At 39.9% G+C, this 21,553-nt stretch overlaps 1 protein-coding gene across 2 annotated transcripts in view; it reads right to left on the bottom strand.

The window, feature by feature from the left end:
• PRKG1 (protein kinase cGMP-dependent 1) overlaps positions 1 to 21,553 on the bottom strand; it is a 526,334-nt gene that overhangs the window by 56,038 nt on the left and 448,743 nt on the right. For both annotated transcript variants that reach the window (XM_072869342.1, XM_072869341.1), the window contains exon 9: positions 16,034 to 16,108. In XM_072869342.1, the coding sequence (XP_072725443.1) occupies positions 16,034 to 16,108 (75 nt within the window). The remainder of the gene's footprint in view (positions 1 to 16,033; positions 16,109 to 21,553) is intronic.

Here is a 21,553-nt window from a genome sequence, read left to right as displayed (position 1 = left end):
CAAAAAGAAAAGCCATCTGTCAAGAGCAGGGTTATCTCAAGGTGATTGCCACATCAACCTGCAGAGAAATGCAGGTTCTGGAGAGAGCCCATAGACCAGATGGTCTCAAACAGGCCTGCTTGACCTTAAAAATAAGCATTGTGATAAAAAAATAGCCTAAAGATAATACTACTTAGCAAAGGATGGCCTTGTTTCACCTGATTCTGTGAGGAATATCTTGCTGGTGATAGACATTTCTAGACATTCAGGAACACAGCTGTGAACATCCACCTTGATGCACATGAACATTAAAATGAATGACATGTTTCAGGAACTGCTTATAAGTCTTATTGGTATTAGCCCTACCAAAATCCACTGTTTCAAAGCCTTTTTTTGTGTATATCCTTTCAAAGTTTGCCAAATGCACTGGTTTTTAAATCCAGATCTGTTGAAAGATGTAAAATTTATCTTTACATTTCTAGCACAGCCTGAGACACTGTATTGAAAGCGTTACATTCGTATTCTTCCAAGTTAGACTGAAATGCAAATGTCTTGTAAGGAATTCATAGACACACCATGGCGCTGCAAGAAATGTCCTTAAGGAGTTTTTTCTAATTATCTCCTATTAATAATTTCAGCTCATCTACATTACTCACCTTGATTCACTGACAGATACTGAAGCAGCAGATACTAAATGATATACTGTAATATATGAACTAGAGTACGTTTCTCTGCAAAATGTATGGACTTAATTGTACATGAATGTCACGTTTCCAACTCTTAAGCTGTAATTAAGTAATTATACCAAAAGGAGAGGGTTTTTTTATTTTTATTTGCAGTGGAGCACTTTGCACTACAACAGCTATAAAGGCCAGCAATGCAAATTGTTATCTCCTCCTCAGAAAATGTAAACCTAACTTTTAAGCATCATACTTGGATTTTCAAAGCAAAAAGCATAAAAGCACCCAATCAAGATGTTTCTGGAAGGAGGAAACTCAATTACCATCAACTTTCTCGCCTTTAACTTGCCTTGATTTTTCCCTTCCCAGTTTTTTAGGCTCCAAGCATGTTTGTGCCTGGTATACCATGCTGGCAATTCAGCAGAGAAATGGAGTTATATTTTCGAAGACCTCTCTTCATCTCTTTATTCTCTATTGCCGTAACAGCCCAGGTTCCCATAGAAACTGAGACTAAAGAGCAAAAGTGTAAAATACAAATGAACAGGTCTAAGCTGGCAGTGTTATGTTTTATTAGACATATAAATATGACAAACAGGCGCTGGGTATGGGTTCCTTTCTAATGGAAAAGCCAGATAATGCTACACCTTATCAAATAAATACAGGGCATATCAATTTTAAAGACTGGAGTCAATGAGTGCTGACTATTAACAGGTTGATACTGCTTTCTGAAATGGAATCATTTTCTAGATTATTCATTTTTGGAGCAAGCCAAATACCTTCTCTTCATCTGCAGGTCTGATCCTGAATCCCCCAACCACCCCAAATCGCTATCGATTCTCATCTATTGACACTGGAGCTTTGCATTGCGGGAATGGGGCAACAAGCACTAATTTCATGGGGGTTTAGGACCCTGTAAGGTGGACTTTATTATTTTAAATGAATATTGGCGTATAGATTGAAGTTCTCTGAAAAACCGTTTCCATTGTAAATATGGTTTTCTGAGCAAAGACCAGTCCAGATGCTTTCCTCACGCTTTTGAAGAAGCTGATGTATTTTGAATGCATTCCTGGATTTTTTTTTTTTAACAGAACTAGCTTCAACAATCTATCGAAAGGGGTTTATTAAAGATGCAGGACTTCAGGAAAATTATCAATTTGATTGCTCTGGCAAACTGCCAATATGATAGTAGGATTCTTCACATCATAACAAGATCACTGAAAATGGGAGAGAGATACTAATGCGACTATAAATTATTTCAAGCTCTGAATAGTTTTTAGAAGTCCATAATAAAATATGATTCAATATATGTGAATGTAGTAATTTTTTTCTGAAGACATTTTCAAGCACCCATATACAAATATCCCATTAGTGTTTATTTTTGAGCACCCTCATTGTGCCATCCCCAAAAGGGTGACACAGATAAGCCCATCCTGAGCCCCAGCAGTAGGAGTGATGCACTCTACTAGAAATGTTCATCTTCTAAGCACTTCCATCCACTAAAACTTGTAGAATATTAGGAAAACTTTAAAATAGCTCAGGTGAGTATGATTTTTTTTTTTCCAAGCCAAACTGTGAGATCCAACATTCACTGACTCGAAAGGGGAATTAATTATCAGTGGCTCCTGTTGACTTCTTGAGCAATATGGCCCCTGGCATACCGAGAGCTCAGCTTTTTTATGTTCGGTTCCTCTATTAAATGGCATAGGAGACGCTGCAGGTCAAACAAACCTTTGAATTTCTTTCCCCCATCTGTGTTCAAAGCAATATTGCAAAATGCTTGAAGCTATTCAGAGAGACTCACTATAAAAGGAACCTTCACTCAAGAGACTCCTACCTCTGTATATGCCCTCATCTGCAACCATTGCCAACCCTTATGCATCACATCAGGAAAGGGAAGGTACAGGACTACTTGTTTCCAGCCTTTATACCTTCTATTTCTCTTGTGAGAAGCCTGAATATTTTTTCCATTTCCAGGAGCAATAGATGGTAGCTGTCCTGGATAACAAGGCAATGATAAAAATCTGTCTGCTTAAAAAAATTAGAGAGGTTGAAACATATAGAAACAAGAGAAAATACTCTGAATTTTGCTTCTGCATTTAACAAGTTAACTTAAAGGAAGTTTACGTTACCAGAGTTTTGTTTTAGAAAAGCATTTGATTATATTTAATTTTAGAGCGGACTTTGTGAGGTCCTGAGTGTGCTCCACGACTGGGGGAAGGCCATTCCCAGCACTTGGTCTTGCAGGACTTTACCCTTTGCAAAGGCTACAACAATAAAAGATGAAAGTAATTCCTTTTTTTTTTTTAAATATCAGCTTTGATACTTAGCAAGGGCACATTTGAAGCAGCAGTAATTCCATGCAGGTCTTGCTTTCCCAAGATGTGAACGTTGGAGCTGTATTTTCTCGTTGATATGCCATTTTTTGCATGCAGGAGGTCATGCCTTTGCTAAGCACATGCTCAACGCTTAACAAACATTTTCACGTCCGAATCTGACCCAGATGCAAAGTATAACAATTCAACTATTGCATAGGTATTAAAACAGCTTATTTGGAAGCAGTGGGATTGATAACGGGATCATAAAACATCTTTCAAAGATAAACTTAAGGCATTCATTTCCCTAAGTGTATGAAATCAGAAAGCAAGCTAGGAAGCCAAGGGGATTTAAGGAGATGGCTAATGTTTCAAAGCAGCCAAGTAGTTAGCTTTTTTTTTTTTTTTTCAAAACCAGCATCTGTAGGGACTCCCTGGCAATTTCCCTGCATGTTAAAAGTCACAGCTGTTTACTGGCCTGCTGCCAGCCCATTTCTGATTACCGGCTCCTAAAAGAATTTCAAGCAATAAGAATTACATTTTTCCATTCAACATGAATGATATCACTTCTGCACAGAAACAGCCTCCAAATGAAATAAGGAATAGCTATCCATTAAAATCACAGTGTGTGAGAAATACACATTTATTAGAAAGCATCTTCTTAAAGCATAAAGGATTAGGAAACGCACCAAAGTCTGGCAAAGCTTGTGATTTAATTTAAGACTAAGATCAGTACAAGGATCTGAACATGCACCTGATGGGTGCATGGGTGCAAACTCTGATGGGTTTGGGTGGAGGTACAGCACAGTTATTCGTAGCAGATAATCAACAGCCAAGCAAATTGCAATTGCCATTCCACAAATGCTTTTTTGAGCCCCATTGTATCACACTAATCCCTTGTTTTGCTATCAACAAATTATGTTATTTGATGTCTTCTGTAGAGTGACCCGACAATTGCACCTGAAAATGAAGTAACAAAACCTAAAAGATATAAAAGACAGAGTGCAAGACTATTTGCGTGTGGTGGTACGCTGAGCAGGTAAAGATAGAAACACTTCATTCCCATTACTAAAATGAATTTTAAATACAGCTGTGAATGAGATCCTTTTAACTTACATCAGAAATTTAATTACAATAGCCCTATTATAAATCTCCAGGTAGTTTTACATTAATGTCCAAAATAATGGGCAGATCAGACTTTGATCTTCTCTTTAAAGGTTTACAGACACTGAGCTTTCTCACATATTCAAAATTTCATGTTATCTATATTTTTGATGTTTTATCTTGCTATACCTACGTAAAAACTGTGGGATCAGTTAAATAATGAGAACAGTTTTTCTTTTTTTTTTAAGTAGATGATTTAAAGATTTAGAGCTCAGCACTTCTCAAATAATTTAGTGGAGTATTCAGTCAGGCACTGAGAAAATACAGCAAATACAACCAAGCACAAATCAATGTAAGTGGAGCACAGCATAGTCAGGATAAATAAGTGCGCTGCCCAGCTGTGGGGTTTGGGATGCCCTAAGTGCTGCAAACAAGCAAATGGAAAAAAGAATACTATTATCACATGGCAGCAGTTTCTCAGCATCCATCAACAATATTGGAAGCATCAGGTTTTTTTAAATAAAACTCCTTTACTCGGTGTCACAAAGTTATCGTAGTAGTAGGTTATCACCTTCCTGTTGCACCCAAAGAGGGGAGCGTTGCCTTGTGTGGGTCCTGCAGCCAGATGCCAGCAGCAGCGAAGGCAGAGACCCATCTTGGCAGTATCATTTGCTCTTCTTCTACAGCACCTCTCAGCCTGCCTTTGGTTTAGTGCTTAATGTTCGGCAAAATTAAGAGAAATCAAAATAAGAGAGCCTTGCAGTTGAGTGTTGGCAATATAGGTGGCACCACACTGCCAATATTGCAGTTGTCCAATATTACTCATGCTCACTAGGTAAGGATGAGATGCAGGTAGAAGTCCTGAGTTTAATGTGGACTACATTTATACTGTAAGCTATATATGGAAATTAATTTGAGCCTTCAGGAAAACCGATTATGTATTCTTCAAAGGGAGAAGGGAAAGAAGAAAAAAGGTCTGTTTTAGTGGATCAGCTGCTGGTGGGATGGACGTGTCAGCAGTAACTTCGGAATTAAGGTTGCACTGAGTTTTTCACGTACAGTGGGATTAAATTTCTTCTATTTCACAGTTCGATGACTGAATTTCATCATCAAATTTGACACAATTACTGTTCCGAGGTCAACGGAATTTGCTATGCAGTTTTCAGGTACTGTGCTTACTAACTTTCACAGGGAAAACAATAAATATTCACTCATCTTTGAAATATGGACCTCCACGCTCTGCTCTTTCCCTCTCCCTGCTGTTTAAACAACTGCATACACCAATGTTTCAAAACTTTGGAGCTATTACCATCACATCCAAGCCTGGGAAGTTTCTTGGGTAAATGGGAAGAAACTTCTTTATCTGGCAACACCTTTTCCAGCTTTGCCAAGACAATTCAGCAGCAGGGAGATAGTGCTCCCTCACCTCATCCCCTGGTGCTGCACTCCTGGACCCCAAATCTCTTCCTCCCAAACCTTCCCCGGGTGCCAGCATCATCCACATACTTGCCCTTCAGCTCTCACTGGCTCTACCTTTCTTTCTTTCCTTTCCTTTCCCTTACCAACACTTGGACATAAAAGTGAGCTCTGACCCAACTCCTGGTGCATCTCATAGGAATTGGTGAGGTACAACCAAGGACAACTGGTCTAGCAGGCAACTCTGGTGCTGGAAAAGCCACAAATAATCCCACAACTATTTCCAGCAGTTCCAAAAATCAGTACCTCCCTGTAGAAGAAGGATCACTGAGTTTTATTTATAATATATTTGACTCTGTTCAAGCGACGCTCTGTTATTTAAGTCCTTCTGATGAAAGTGGGACAGAAATAGGCTGTCTTCCAGTGGCGTAATATTTACAAAGCTATTTAGATAACTCTTCAGGACAGCTCAAAAATGTGCTGGACGCCAAATGTACAGACCCAGAAACTGTGCAAAAATGTTTTAATGCTACCTTTGCCTCTCTGTCCCTCATGGATGCCAAAGTTTGCCAAGGTTTCTGTTTAAAGCTACCAAGACTGTGCTACACAAAGCTCTAAATGACCATACTGGGATTAGCATAAGTATTCTCAGCGGTTTATGGAAAAAGTATTTAGATAAATGCCAAAGGAACGGTTAATATTCTAATGCACAGACCTCTGTTTCCATCAAGTGCTACCCTATACAACTTGAACTGCTGAGCACACAGATGCATTCACCGCAACATTTTTCTGTTTCCTCTGGAATGAGACTCATTATTGTCAGAAAGCTTTCTGCTGCATTTTGATTTCATCAGCACAGGCCCATATTTTATAAAACAAATGCAGTAAAATATTATAATAGCAGCCTCCTTCAAAGGCACTGATTTTTTTTCACTAGTGCTTCCATCTGACATCTGACACAGCCCATTATCATATCGAAAGGTCAAGTTAGCAAGAGGAAGCACACAGATTATTACCTAAATAAAAATGACCTGTTTTTAAAAGGTAATTTCATATATCCTTCGTGAGGGACACAGTGCATTACACAGTGCATTTTCTCAAGAGGAAAGCAGCCATAAAGTCTACCTGGCACAGACCTCTGCATGAGTAATGCAAGTCTGCAAGCAAACAACAATTCACCTTCAACAAAGAAAGTCACAATTTAGCAGTCTCTACTACCTCCATTTAGGGATATCACCCTGCATGTTATCTTGATGGGCTCTTGCCTTTTAAAATGATTTCTGAGACCTTATTTTCTAAGTAAACACCTATTTATTACAGCAGTTGGGAAAATCCGATAGCCAGACTTGGATACAAACTACCAGTGGCTTCAGGATCAAATTACAAATTATTTAAGGCTAAACTCTGTTATATGCAAAATTCTCCAGCAGAAAGAAGAAAAGCTCTTGCATACTAGAGGCCAAATAATGCCATCCAAAGTCTCAGTTTTTCTAAACAGTAGGATATTTAAACTCATACAAACTTATCAGATATCAATGATCAGTTATGATTTCTCCACAGCACTCTCCAAGTAGGAGAATTATTTTAATTATTTACACAGCTTAAAATAAATGATTTCAACCTCTGCTTTTTATAGCATTAATGAGCTTTTTTCCCCCTTTCTGCAAATCCCATGAGGTTCTCCCCCCAGTCTGGCACTGTAGATAGCCAAGGCAAAAGCTAGTTCCCATATGGTCCCTAATTCAGAAAACAATTGACGCAGAGGGAGATGGAGCCAATTATTACAGCTCTCAGGCTGCCTGGACCTTCCTAATGCTGTAAGCCAGAAAATAGTTTCTCTTGCAGAAAAATCACTAATCTAATCGCACTCCATGTGTCAGTGAATTATTTCAGCCAAAGTTTTCCAAAGCTGTGGCCCGACAGAAAGTCAGACCTTAATTAAATCATTCTCTTTAATTGGTAGCTCCTGTTTTAGAACTTTTAACTCTGAAAATTTCCGTTTTGGCAGGGGTTAAAATCTTTCTTGGCTTATCTTATCTATATTTCCAAAAGAAAACAAGATAAAGAAATAAAAAGCATCCTTTCCTAATACACAGGGTAGTTTGTTATTCAACCAAAATCCACAGACTGGCTGTAGGTCAAAACCACTGCGTACCAGTGCGCTTGGAGACACAGCATCTGCAAAGCTTTCCCATCTTACCAAAACAGGAGTTTGCATCAAGATAAGCTGGGTTCTGCCATGTGCCATGGCCCATTTTTTGGACCTGAAGGGCCAACTCCAGCCTTAATATGATTATGGACAGGTTGGCCAGAACTTGCACCCTGGTACCCACAGACCACCAAAGAACAGATGTCTACACTACAGGTACACCAACATCTATGATCAGATCACTGCCAGCCGCCTTCAGACAAACACTGTAATCAGGTTATCAATAAAGAGCAGTCTTTATACACGCGGTGCATTAAAATATCTCTTAGCCCGGGTGAGGAGTGTGTTTCTGAAGCAAGACCCCTGGATGGGTCCTTCTCCCATCTGAGTGGGACAAGACGGTGAGAACTGGGCTCCCTCTCAGCTGATGCTAAACTGGAAGATGTGCTTCAGGAGCTGATTTATGTGCCCCAAGCACTGTTTAACATTGAGTCCAGGAAACCAGACTTGAAGTAGCCCAAAGGAAAACCCCACAGAAATGCAGATCCTTGTCACCAACATTTTTTTCTCTACACATCTATTCCTCTGGATCTGTGGTACTTACTAATACATAGACCTATCCCTGTGCAATAAGCTTTCAACTCCCAGAGACAGCTTCAACTATTAAAATAACTCTCAAAGACAACACCATGAAGCAAAAGAAAAGGCTGAATAGGAAGGAGACACATGTAGAGCCAGCAGTGGCCCTCCAAGGAACACCACTGAGGAGCCACACAAGACACTCAAAAATACTTTCTCTTGTAAACACATTGGCAAGGGAGAAATGAGACGGACTGGAGGATATGGGGATTTCATCTTGCAAAACATGATACTTGGACACAGCTCAGGGGAAGCCTTCAACAGCAGATGGCACCTGAACACCAGCTACCAGCCACTGGGAGACGTCAGGAGCAGCCTTCAGTCCAGCCATGCACACAAGCACTTGCTTAGGCTGGGAGATGAAAAGTTTTCCTAAACTGGCATCTTCAAAAAAGCTAGTGCTACAAGGTATTGTAGTACATAGTACCATTTTGTAAGCAGCAGATGAAAGGAAAAAAGATGAGGCACCATACCACCTTGCTTAAACAAATTGTAAAGCTGTATCTGTACCTTTCTCATTAGAATAAAGTTACTTTTACCTTTAAAGCCAGGGTGGAAGGGGAAAAGTATCTACAAAGTATGCGTATAAAATTGAAAAATATTAATAACCACCTTCTGCACCAAAACTAAGTCAATGAACTGCTAGGATGCTATGTTATGAATAAATGTAGTGAAAGGAGGTGTAAAATGAAAAAAGTGACCACTCTGGCCAGTAAAATAAAAGGTTTGGATGGAGCTCTTAATTAAAACACAGCTCAAGTAAAGACAAAGAGCATTTGGGGCCAGAGCAGCTAGGCAAGGAAAAGGCATCGTATACCCACACGAAGGCCCCTGCCTCCTCCAGTTCTATGAAAAGGAGACAATTTTGGCTGTGAGTACCAAGACGTATTCCCCCAGGGCTGCAATGCAGCTGGAATAAAAAAAAATAAGCAAAAAGTGCAATCAAAATAGCCTACATCTGCAGAGAGCCTGAAGCAACAGCATGAAGGCACCAATGTCTGGACTTCGACAGGGTATTAATTTCAAGCCCTGCTGCCACAGAAGATCAACATCAGCAGATAATTCTGGATGTGACAGGAGAAAAGGAGCGCAGGGACCCTGGTCACTGGAGCAGATACGCTCTGCTTGGCCAAGCTAAGGCCAGGCAGCTGCCAGCTTTCCCACCTTGGTGGTGAGGGCCACCGTGCTGCTGTCCTTGTCTCTATGACCTGGGAGAGGCTCTCCCTTGCTACAGTCATGTCACCAAAAGGTCTGACCAAGGCAGAGGGGACCTCATCTAATCACTTTGTTAGTGGTTGAAGTAGTGTGCAGAGATTAACTTCAGGAGTCTTCTGGATGAGGAAGATGCCAGCACAAGGGATTTGTGTGCCTGGAGCTAACGGTGTTCGCTGAATGTTCACCTCACTTGGCACCAACAACTCCAGTAGAAACCAGCTGTTTCCTCTTGGATTTATGAAAGCTGCAGTAGCGGCTCCATCTGGAAGTAATCTACCCTTAGATGGGTCTCCTGCTTCTTTAGGTATCTCCTTCATGTCCTAAATACCAACATGGCTCGGCCTCACACCGGGACACGAGTGCCGTTCTTCTGAAACTCCCGTTTTCTCAGAACATGAACTGAATTAAATGTTTGCCTCTCTCCTTCACCTTTACTTTGGTCAGGATGTAACTATAATATTCATTAGTTGATTAATTTATTAACTTATCTAAATATATGTGAGGAATAGAATATTAATTATATAGCCTCACTGATGATACATCAATGATTTCTGACTTAGGAGACTGAACACAAAAAATGGACATTAAGGAGAACTGCCAATCCCAAACCTGTAAACACCAGGAAATAGTGTCTCCAAAACAGGTATTAGTTGGGTAGTAAGGTATTAGTTGTAAAACAAGTATATAAATTCTGGTGCTGGAGTAAGCTCATGTTATAAAGATTATCTCTGTAATCAGGACAAAAAAGGGTTCTTCCATTTAGATGAAAGCCACAACTTTTATAGTCACTTGACTTTAAGGAAACTCACAAAGCGGCATCAAAGATGACTCAGCTTGGGTACATGAGCAACTCTACTGAATTCCACTGCTTTCAGCAGCCCAGGTGCACACTTGCTTTCCTAGACAGAGAGATGTCTTCTTGAGGGAAGGCCAAAGCCCTTGAATTACACATCTTTCTTCGAGGTCTACCAGGCAAGGACTCCTGGGCATCTTCCCACCGAAGCATTAATGCAGCCTTGTGTTGGGCATCCCGGCTGCCCATGCAGGCCAAGCGCCAGGCATTTAGGACATAATCCAAAGGTGCCCATGCAGAACAGAGACACCCCTACAGTACAGCCAGTATGCAGATACCTAAAGCCATGGTCCCCCTGTGACACTTCATTTAGTGGTGCAGGAAGCCCCTCTGCTCAGCTGAACTGTTTTTGAATGGTGGTATGTATTTTCTTTGCCTTCAAGAGCTGAGCAGAGCTTGCTTTTCCCTTCAAACCATGCCTAAGGGTAGGAAGTGGTAGCTCAGTTGTCTACAGCAGTTTGATTGCTAGAACATTTTCCCAAGTCCTAGGAGCACCCTAACCATATCTCAAGGCTTAGCTAGGAAAACACCAGGTTGCCAAGAGATAAACTCAACAAAAAGTTGTTCAGCCCTTTCAGACCTGGAGGACTGCCTCCCTGGTGCCCGGGTTAAGGATATCACTAGGATAATTCCTAGCCTGGTATGGCCCTCAGACTATTACCCTCTACTGCTCTTCCATGTGGGGGGAGATGAAGCCGCAATACCAAGTCCTAGGGCAATCAAAAGAGACTTCAGGGCCTTGGGACGGCTAGTAAGGGACTCTGGAGCACAGGTTATTTTCTCCTCTCTCCTTCCAGTTTGCTGGCATCTGATGGAATTCATCTTTCTCAAAGGGGAAAGAGCTTTGCTCAGGAGCTTGCAGGGCTCATTGACAGAGCTTTAAACTAGACTCGAAGGGAGAGGGGGATAATAACAGGCTTCCCCGAGGGAAGCTGAGAGATGACGTGCCACGGTTAGAGGGAGAGGATGCTAGCGAGGGCACTCAGCCTGTGCCTCTGAGATGTGCTGGGTACACTGGTGCACAGTTGAAGTTGTGCAGAATTGAGCTAGGGGATACTGAGGTAATAGGAGCCAAGAGAGAAACACGAGTGAAATACCTCAAAGCGCATAAGGGGTGTTCCTCTATGAAGGAGACACGGACAACAGCCCAGCTGAAGTGCCTCTACACCAATGTACACAGCATGGGCAATAAACAGGAGGAGCTGGAAGCCATTGTACCAGGAAAACTATGATATAGTTGCCATCACGGAAACATGGTGGGATGACTCCGGGCGAAGGGATCGAGTGCACCCTCAGTAAGTTTGCAGATGACACCAAGTTGGGCGGGAGTGTTGATCTGCTTCAGGGGAGGAAGGCTCTACAGAGGGACCCGGACAGGCTGGATCGATGGGCCGAGGTCAATTGCATGGGGTTCAACAAGGCTAAGTGCAAGGTCCTGCACTTGGGCCACAACAACCCCACACAATGCTACAGGCTTGGGGAAGACTGGCTGGAAAGCTGCCTGGTGTAAAAAGGACCTGTGGGTGTTGGTTGACAGCCGGCTGAATATGAGCCAGCAGTGTGCCCAGGTAGCCAAGACAGCCAATGGCATCCTGGCTTGTATCAGAACTAGTGTGGCCAGCAGGACTAGGGAAGTGATCGTGCCTCTGTACTCGGCACTGGTGAGGCCGCACCTCGAATACTGCGTTCAGTTTTGGGCCCCTCACTACAAGAAAGACATTGAGGTGCTGGAGCATGTCCAGAGAAGGGCAAGGAAGCTGGTGAAGGGTCTAGAGCACAAGTCTTATGAGGAGCGGCTGAGGGAACTGGGGTTGTTTAGCCTGGAGAAAAGGAGGCTGAGGGGAGACCTTATCACTCTCTACAACTGCCTGAAAGGAGGTTGTAGAGAGGTGGGGGTCGGTCTCTTCTCCCACGTAACAAGTGATAGGACGAGAGGAAGTGGCCTCAAGTTGCACCAGGGGAGCTTTAGACTGGATATTAGGAAATTTTACTTCACTGAAAGGGTTATCAAGTATTGGAACAGGCTTCCCAGGGAGGTGGTTGAGTCACCATCCCTGGAGGTATTTAAAAGACATTTGGATGAGGTGCTTAGGGACATGGTATAGTGGTGGACTTGGTAGTGTTAGGTTTACGGTTGGACTTGATGATCTTAAAGGTCTTTTCCAACCTATACGATTCTGTGATTCTGTGACTGTTGGATACATGGAAAGATCTTCTGACGCTGTAACTTCTGCCTAACATCCTCTCAGTCATGCCCTGCACTAGGACTACCAGCTCTGTAACCCCAGGGTCACTCTCTAGCATGGAGATAAAAAAATACCCCAGCAGTGCCACCGATTTGGTAGATATTTCTGCAATGAACTGCTGCCCATGGCCCAAGTCCTGCTTAGGAACATGAACCCTGCATTGGATGTAGTCTAAACCTGTGCTTTTGCTGAACAGGAGCCTACAAATTAACAGGAATTTAATAATCACCTTGATATGGAAGATTTATATGAAAATACATTTGCTGCCATTTTGTAGATATTTTTACACGTATCATTTCAGTTCATATTTCTTAACTGACAGCAACTGATAAGAAAATATTAAACTGTTCACATTTTGGTCCTCAATGTGGCCACCACACCCACCAAAAGCAGGCTCTGACACTCCGTAATGACGTCTCACAACAATGTCCTTTGAATTTACTCTGTGTGGTTATGTCTGCTAAACATCTGACCTTTGCATGGATCATCCCGATCCACCTGATACACCATGAGACACGGGTATACAGAAAATTTCTATATATCCAAAAGCCTTTTGCCACCTGCCATACAAGCACTGAAAATGAGATGCTAGCTACAAGGATGCAAAAAGAGGGAAAAAAGTTTTTGATGTGATTTGTGTAAAGCCTCACCAAACCTGAATGTGCTTATGTGCCGAGTTCTTCCCTTTCACAAACTTCCCCTTGGAAAAGATAAGCCCTTGAAGGACAATTAGCTGGAGCTAATTAACAGCTGCTTGAAAACTAATCCAGGTTAAAATTTCTGCCAAGTAGACTTTTCTCCCAGAGGAGTTTTATCTTGTGAGATATAGAAACAACAACTCTCGAGCGACAAAACTTTCTGCTGCAGCTTCCAATGCATCTCACTTTACTCTCAAAGCAACTTCGCCATTTTTGCCTCTTCTATTCATCTTTTTGCAGGCACGTGCTTGCTTTCAAGGAGTTGAGCAAACTTGAATATGGTATTTGACTAATAAATGCCGTATCTTTCGAAAGAGCATTCCTTTTTTTAAATGTTTCTCCAGGCAGACAGCACTGATCCCTTCTGCTTTTTCAAAGTCAAAATGTCAATATGTGAAGGGCAATAATGTCACTGTCACCTATAGTCTTGAGTGACAGGACTCAAGCACAGGCCTCTGACTTTTAAGATAGAAAAGTTGCTATCAAAATTAATTGATTCCTCCTTTTGGGGACCAATTCCTCCATCACCAAGAATCCTTTGCTTTGCCCTTCTGTTGGGATTAAATACTTGGCATTATAAGAAAAGAAGAGGAATAAAGAAGATAAAAGCTCAAAAATTTTAAGGTCAACATCGGTCTGTTGGTCCCCAAAATGAAGAGTTAATCCAAAATAGGTCCAAAACTGCAGTCTCCCTAAAGACACGTTATAAAGCCCACAAGGGATCCTGAAAGTCCTTCCCTAAAACTCACAAAATGATCCCGAAAAGATCTCCGATACAATCTGCATACACAAACATTGCCTGTGATAATAAATTATTATGTGATACTCTATTAATAATACAGCTTAAAATCGTAGATGTCAAAAGACAGACTATGAAATGGGGAATGGCAAGTACTGTTTGTAAATTTTGCTTGGTGCTAATGGGTTGTGGTGTAACCTTATGAAAGCTTCTGTGATAATAACATCATGTTATTACTAAGAACAAAACTCCCCAGTTTCATTACCAATGCTTTCTTCCTTTTTGTTCAGATGGAAATCAATATAATCCAAATAGTAACACTAAAAAAAAAAAATCTCTAAAATAATAATAGCACATGCCTGGGATACTTGGGACCATCTCTCTGAAGCTGCTTAAGTTAATTTTCCAACACTTTGTAAAATGCTTTGCATAAGCTGCTACTGGCATTAAATGCCACGTTTTCAGCTGGTACTAATAGCTAATATATACAATAATATATATTTATCTATAATATCTAATAGCCAATTATCTGCTGCTATAGTGCTGTGTCCATTTGACTTTGCATTTCTGTGCCCCAAATACCTATTTTCTGGGATGGTAAGAGGCTGATAGCCTCCTGCCTTTTTAATTAAGTCAACAAGAATTTTAGGGAACTGAAACATTTGAAGAAGAAAGCTTACATGTTTGATTTGGGGCAGGAAAATATTATTCTAAACAAAAATGCAACCCTGGGATGCCTTCTAGTACCTTAAAATAAATTAAACATGATTAAAAATGTATTTCAAGTATCACTCAAAGATGATAAAAAAGAAAATACTCTCTTAATTTGTGGGTATGTTGCAATATTAGCAAGTCTTGCCCAAGAAACTAAGTTTCTTGGGATGCATATTTACTTTCTGAAACAAACAAACAAAAAGTTATTTTTAATCAACTAACTAATTAGGGCTTCTCATTTTCTCTCCACAGAGGTGCTGAATTCCTTTGTTATACACTATTTCAAACCCCTCTGGTTTAATGAGAAGTTACTATGTATAGCTTAAGAGCAATCTTAAATTTAGGTGGCTGCAGACCACTGATTAACAGTCACACCAAGCATTTGACTTTGAGAAAACACCGAACCCCTTCTTTTATGTGGTAATTAAAAAAAAAAAACATCCAGAAGAAAACTAAAATAATTTTGTAAGAGGAAAAGTAAAATAATTTAGTATAGAGCAACTTCAGTTTTCTTTTAAAGTATTTTTGCCTTTGATTCATAGTGGCTTATATTCAGTATCCCTCTAATCAGAACATGTTCCTCTTCAAAAGCTTTATTGTTGGTATAGCATCAAAGTACAGATACAACAAAGTTTTCCTATTAAAAACAAATTGTAGATCAAGAATGAATGAAGACTGGGTTTTTTTCTGGAAATATTTTAAAATACACTACAGTTCACTTCCGAAAGGAATGAGTATTTGTAGTAGGACTTCAGATGAATATATTGCTTCACATCAAAGTAGTTCTAGTATTCATTAAAAAATGACAAACTCAATTTCCCATTCTTTGTCTCAGAACACATCTTGACTTTGTGAAAATGTCTGACAGAGTTCTCTAAAGAAACAAATCATATTCAACAATTTCCTTCATTACCTGAGCTTTCCAGGATCTGTAATTTCTCACCTTAAAATATTTCAAGATAATTATTTTGCGATAAATTTTGAAGATCCAACACTTCTGTGGACTCAAATATTGTGATTAAGACAGACCTTGGGACCACTCATCTCTGGGCACTGACCTGAGGAGACCCATCTCCCTCTGGTCCTCCCTTATTCATGGAGAGAACTAGGGAGACAGAAAGAGGCTCATCCAGAGGAAAATTCAGAGTAAGCACCTAATTCACTACTTTTAAAGCAGTTTTATACTATTGTGTTGAGAAAAAAACAGGGTTTTTTTTAAATTATAATGATGTACCATCAAAAAAACCGAGGTTAAGGTTTTACGCTGAACACACCAAGCAGACACTTACTTTGCTTTTGCTTCTGCATCTTCATAGGCTTTATTGGAAACGTCATCTAGGCCGCCAATCAGATGTTTGAAGGAGCTGTAAAAACAAAGGGGCATTTTTAGAGGAAGAGACTCCATCTGGGAGCCAAGCAAGCCAACGCAGCTCTTCGGCAGCAACCAGGAGCCATCCCTCAACACCAGAGATGGCCATGACTGACCAAACCAGGGACAAGGCCAGGCATCTGCTGGGAAACACAGCCTCAGACACGCTGGAGAATGGGTGGAAATGCAATAACCAATGTCAAGAAGATCCAAACTTATTTATCCACCTTTTTTAGGGACTGAACCCCCTGCAATTACTGCTGAAGTTTTCCCTCCCTCCAATATAAGTTTTAGAGTAAATCTGTCAATGTGGCTGTTAAGTCCCATGATGGTGACCACCATATCCCTGTCCTCCAACCAGAAATCCTGGAAATCTCTCTGTTTTTGAAGTGAAGGATAATCTTTATTTCTGTATCTCAGCTTTCTCATCTTAAGAGAAACAGCGACCAAAAACACAGCAGAGAGAAATAAAATGAGGGAGGAAAAAAAAAAGCAGAGAAGGAAAAGAAAGTGAGGGCAGAAAGGCAAACAAATTGTCATTAGCCAAATTGCCTAATGACATTTAAGAGGAAATCTGGCTTTAATTGGGTTAAACTGAGTAATGACAGGGTGAAATGTTAGGAGTGCCTGATACACTCAGTGCTGAGCTGTCTTCTGTACAAGCTGTGAGTAGCTTGAGCAGTCCCCTAACATCATCCTCTGTCCCAGGGGAGATACAAAGGGCATAGACATATTGGAAAAAGAATTAGAAAATCTTTTTATATCGTGAGTGACTCAAACAAATGGACACAATGACCATTTGATCAACTAACAAGCATCACTCCAGAGAAAAAAGAATTTTAAAAATATAACTGTTATGTCTTTGGTAGTAGTATTACACAGTGTTAAAACTAAATAAGAAATACAAATTGAATATTTTTAGTAATTTTAATAACTGAAATCAATTAACACTTATAACTGAAAATATTCCAGGTAAAAAGCATAGTTCCCTACTATACCTTTCCATCATTCCCAACATGTCTGTCACACACAGGTTTTCTTTTTTCTAGAAAGAAAGCGCCATGTGCAAAATGAGAAAAGAGTTTGGCTAATTTGCAAGGATGAACTGCTGAAAACTACAGTCTCTTGACTAATCTCTGCTTTAATGTCAGAGCTTCAGAAATGAAAGTCCTGCAGTTCCTCTGGCTTCTCTATGTTCGTGACACTCCTGAGGCACTAAACATAGAGCTGAAGAACAGAAATGGCTATTAAGTAGTTGAAAAAAAATTAATTGAAAAGTTGAAAAAATTAAAAAAAAAAAATATCACCATTTAGGACCAAACTTACAAATTTAATAAGAAGAACAGAATATTTAATATGGCCCTCTCTCAACAAAGACTTTTAGGATGAAAGAGAATTAATGCTATTCAGCAGGTGAGTAAAATACAGGGCAGGTTAATAAAGGTTTGCAGATCATTTGCATTTTTCCCCCTAAATCACTTGGTTTCAGATCACATGACATTATATAGGATAAATAGCCACAGATGAAAAAACCTGCTGACCAAAAAGCTCCAAACCCAAGCTGTTTGTGAAAATACAGCAATGAGCAGAATTCATTGACCTGATGTATTTGGGTTGAGTGGAGGGCAGCTGTGGGAAATGCAATATCCTGCGACGTATGAGGTTAACCAGGGTGACTTCGCTCTCCCTTTGGCCTCAAGCGTGATGAAACTGTTCAGACTGTGCTTTGCCCAAGCACCTTAAACATGCTGTATGGCCTTAAGTAGGTACTTAAGTGTCCTGCTGCATCAGGAGATGCCTGACCCTAAGCAAGGTACCCCGGGTGCACACGGCAAGCGGCGACACAACTTCCAGAAGAACAAAAGGAGGCTTAATTATCTTGCTTTATGAACAGCAGCTGGAAAAAGCCATATTTTACTCATTATTGTAATAAATATGAGGCAAGAGGTCACAGTTGGGAGAGCTATTTATACTGGTTTGGATCTAGAGCTGCTTGCTGTAACAGGCTTTTCCAGCATGGCCTTTTGCATAATTACAGTCATCACCGCTCTGGAAATATCCTCTGCCCACACAAATTCCCCAAGTTTTCCACTTTGTTTAATTCGTAATATTTTAAATGACACAATCTAGGAAATAATTTACGCAGCACATGGAAACCAACGGGAACTCATTCCTGAGGTGGAGAAGGCAAAGACCCCTTTGCTCCTGCATGGAAATTGTGTTAGGGTTTTTTAATGAGCCAGGCTGTAATTTTCAATATTAAGACATCTTAATCACCAGGGTATCTTTTGGACCCAAAATTCCTTATTCAGCAGTGAAATTATGAAAAATTCAGCTCATTCAACAAATCAAGATTTATCTTTCTTGTGCTGAGTATGTGCCATAGGATGAAGCCAAACCCTTGAAAGATGACAGTGAAAGCAAAGCAAGATGTATATGTTAATGATCACTTGCACCACAAACAGATATTTAGGCAATTAAGCAAGACACAGTAATACTGTAATTCTCCTGGAATGCTGTAAGACATGACCTATAGGCTTAAAATGCAATTTAAAATAGCTAGGCTTGGTTTGCTTTCATGTGGTTAGGAAATGTGGCAGGGTTAAACATTAAATATTTTTTTGGCAATGCAAATAAATCTTTGTATAGTGAAATATTATATGGGCAAATAAGAAGAAGTCACTGAAAGGAGTAACAACAGTTTGTCTAATATCCTTAAGTTTTTATTAAAATATCTTAAGCAAGACTTAGGACTGGGCGAGATTTTGAAGTTGACTGGAGTCACTTTTTGATTGCCTATCTCAACGCTGTTGAAGTATCACCTTGGTCTCAACTTCCCCAAGAATTTAATCAGAAAACTGCTCATTTTTTTTCTCCACGTAGCCTTCTCTATTCATTTTTTCTATTCTCTCCCCATAGCCAATTTTCTCCATGGATAAACTTCAGCCCAACTGGGAAAAACTGTAAAGCAGCAAAAACTAAAATCTCAAATGAAAAAGCTCAGCTTGTATAGGGTCAGTCATGCTAGGATAATACTTTTTTATTTTATTTTTCTCCAATTTCCATTGCCAAGAGGGTCGATACAGCAATCTTTCTTGACACCTCATAGCTATCCCCATCACAAACCAAAATCAGGCTTTCAAATAAGGACAAAAACCTAAAATGCAAATTGAAAAATCTGAAAATATCTGAAATATCTAAAATGTTTCCTTAAGAAACCCTGTATCATCTTGATGCATGTAACCAAAGAAGACAATAAGCAGAAAAAACAGTATTTACCACTCAATATCTGCAAATACCACGTAGTTTTGTAGCACTACCAGTCTCTGTCAGCAGCAGCTGTGCCTTGAGTTTTAGTGGCTCTTATCCTTCAGTTCCTCTCTCTAACATTTGTATTAGGCAATTCTGTACTCCCAGCACCCATAACATTTATACCTGGTAAATCTCAGCGCTCCAGGAAAATACTGTTATCAACATAAATAAATTATATGGAGGAAGAAATCACACATAAATAAAAGATGAACTTGAAGCAACTTCAGTGTAAATATTCTTACAGTTCAGGAGACTCTATGAACATTTTCAAAAACTTTTTCAGGTTCAAGAGGTACATGTAAAAAAAAAAAAGTTTAAAAAGTGGCACTGACTTCTCTCTCAGTGCCAACGACGATCAAAATGATAGGAATGGGTTTTGAACCTTTTTCTCCTGTTTTATATCCATACAAAGCAGCTACAAGTAAAGTTTGTCTGTACGTGTTTATTCAAATTGATTTACAAAACAGACGCTCAAGGTTGTCCCGCTTGTGTCTACAGAATTTTTATCAGAAGATGTTTTATAGAAAATTTCCTAGAGGACCAATCCATCAAATCCAGCATATCATAATTGTTAACTTTTCCCCAATCAGTCCAACTGTATTTCTGCAATAAATCTAATAACCTCTCCAGAGAGCCTGAAAATTTACTAAGCCAAACCATGACGGGGCCAAACTTGAAACACTTTGGAGACACCAACATTGTGCATCTCCCACAATTAGTTTCTTCCTAGAGGATGAATTACTGCAGTATCACAATAGGAAATACTTAACTAGCAATAGTCTCTATTTTATTTCACAGAGGGTCTTAGAAAGTCATAAACACAGAAAGCCTATGAACTATGAAGAAAAATTGCTCTTGGAATTAAAAATTAATAAAAGACATCTGACAACTAACAACTACTATAAAATATTAACATATTTACCTAGATCATATGTTTGATCAGAAGAAAACTGTATTTTTCCAATGAGCTGCCTGGCTCCCTAAGTATCCAAAGGCTTCTACAAGTTCCTTGAAATGGTCAGATGTATAGTTCTACAGGTCCCATGAACAATATGTAGATTCTGCTGAACTTTTCAAGACAACTTCCTAAGCCTCCCAGTTGGGTCTATGCTTCACAGTTGTCAGGAAGAACATCTTCCCTCCAGACAGTTTGGCTGAATCAACCCAGTCTTACCATTAAGCTTGAGCATGGAGAAAACGCCAGCCTGCCCGGTGCTGAGATGCCTTAGCAAAGCTGTCATCCTCATTTGATCAGCCTTGTCACCATCTCATTTTGCCTTCCCTGTTGGGTTATGGAACCTCTTCTTCAATGACAGTGCGCATGGACATGTTGAAACTTTGAATATGAAGTGAAATTCCCTGACAATTTTTCCTACTGATTACTAAGCTTGTTTCTTTGAAATACACCTGAACAAGTAGGACTACACTATTTTTTTCTGGAAAGATGACAACTCTTAATGTTATAGCAAATAATCTATTTGCTGTCGTAGTCCTCTTCCATGGGATCAAATTTAATGGTACTCCCAATATGGTCACTGGAGGGCTTGTATGACTGCACCACAGCAGCTACCTCACCTGGAAATCCCACCTCTGACACTCGCTTCATTTTCAATAGGTTTTCTAAATACTGGTACTGATTTCAAACCAACTAGTCAATTTTCTTCAGCCATTCCCAAACACAAACTCCTATAAATCCCTATAAATAATTTCCTAAATGTGTTGCCTTTCTAAGATAGAGCTCCTAGAAAGAGATTTCTGAGAACTGAAGCCCATTAGATGAAGGAATCGTAGGTGCCCCTGTCCAGCTGATTTCCCAAAGAGCTCCTTTAATTTCTCAATATTCCATTTTTAATATTAAGAATCAGATGTACAGACCTACTTTTTAAATTATTTAATTTAAGCTAAATCAACAAATTATTTCATGCAAGGTTATCTTCCATGGTCCACCCATCACTGCTTACCAAAGAACAACCCATCACTTTGTGTTCATTACATGCCAAAAACTGCTCCAACCAATTCTGCTGTTTCAGTGACCACTTGCTACACTATCCTATTCAGGAATATCTAGGATTTTCCATTTTTAGTAGCAATTATTTCTCCCTTTCCTCTGGAAATTTACAGTCATTTA

The sequence above is a fragment of the Ciconia boyciana genome, chromosome 8 (genome assembly GCF_034638445.1).
Source record: "Ciconia boyciana chromosome 8, ASM3463844v1, whole genome shotgun sequence".
NCBI classification, from domain to species: domain Eukaryota; kingdom Metazoa; phylum Chordata; class Aves; order Ciconiiformes; family Ciconiidae; genus Ciconia; species Ciconia boyciana.
Note: the sequence above shows the minus strand (reverse complement) of the source record. Positions and strands in the feature narration are given on the sequence as shown.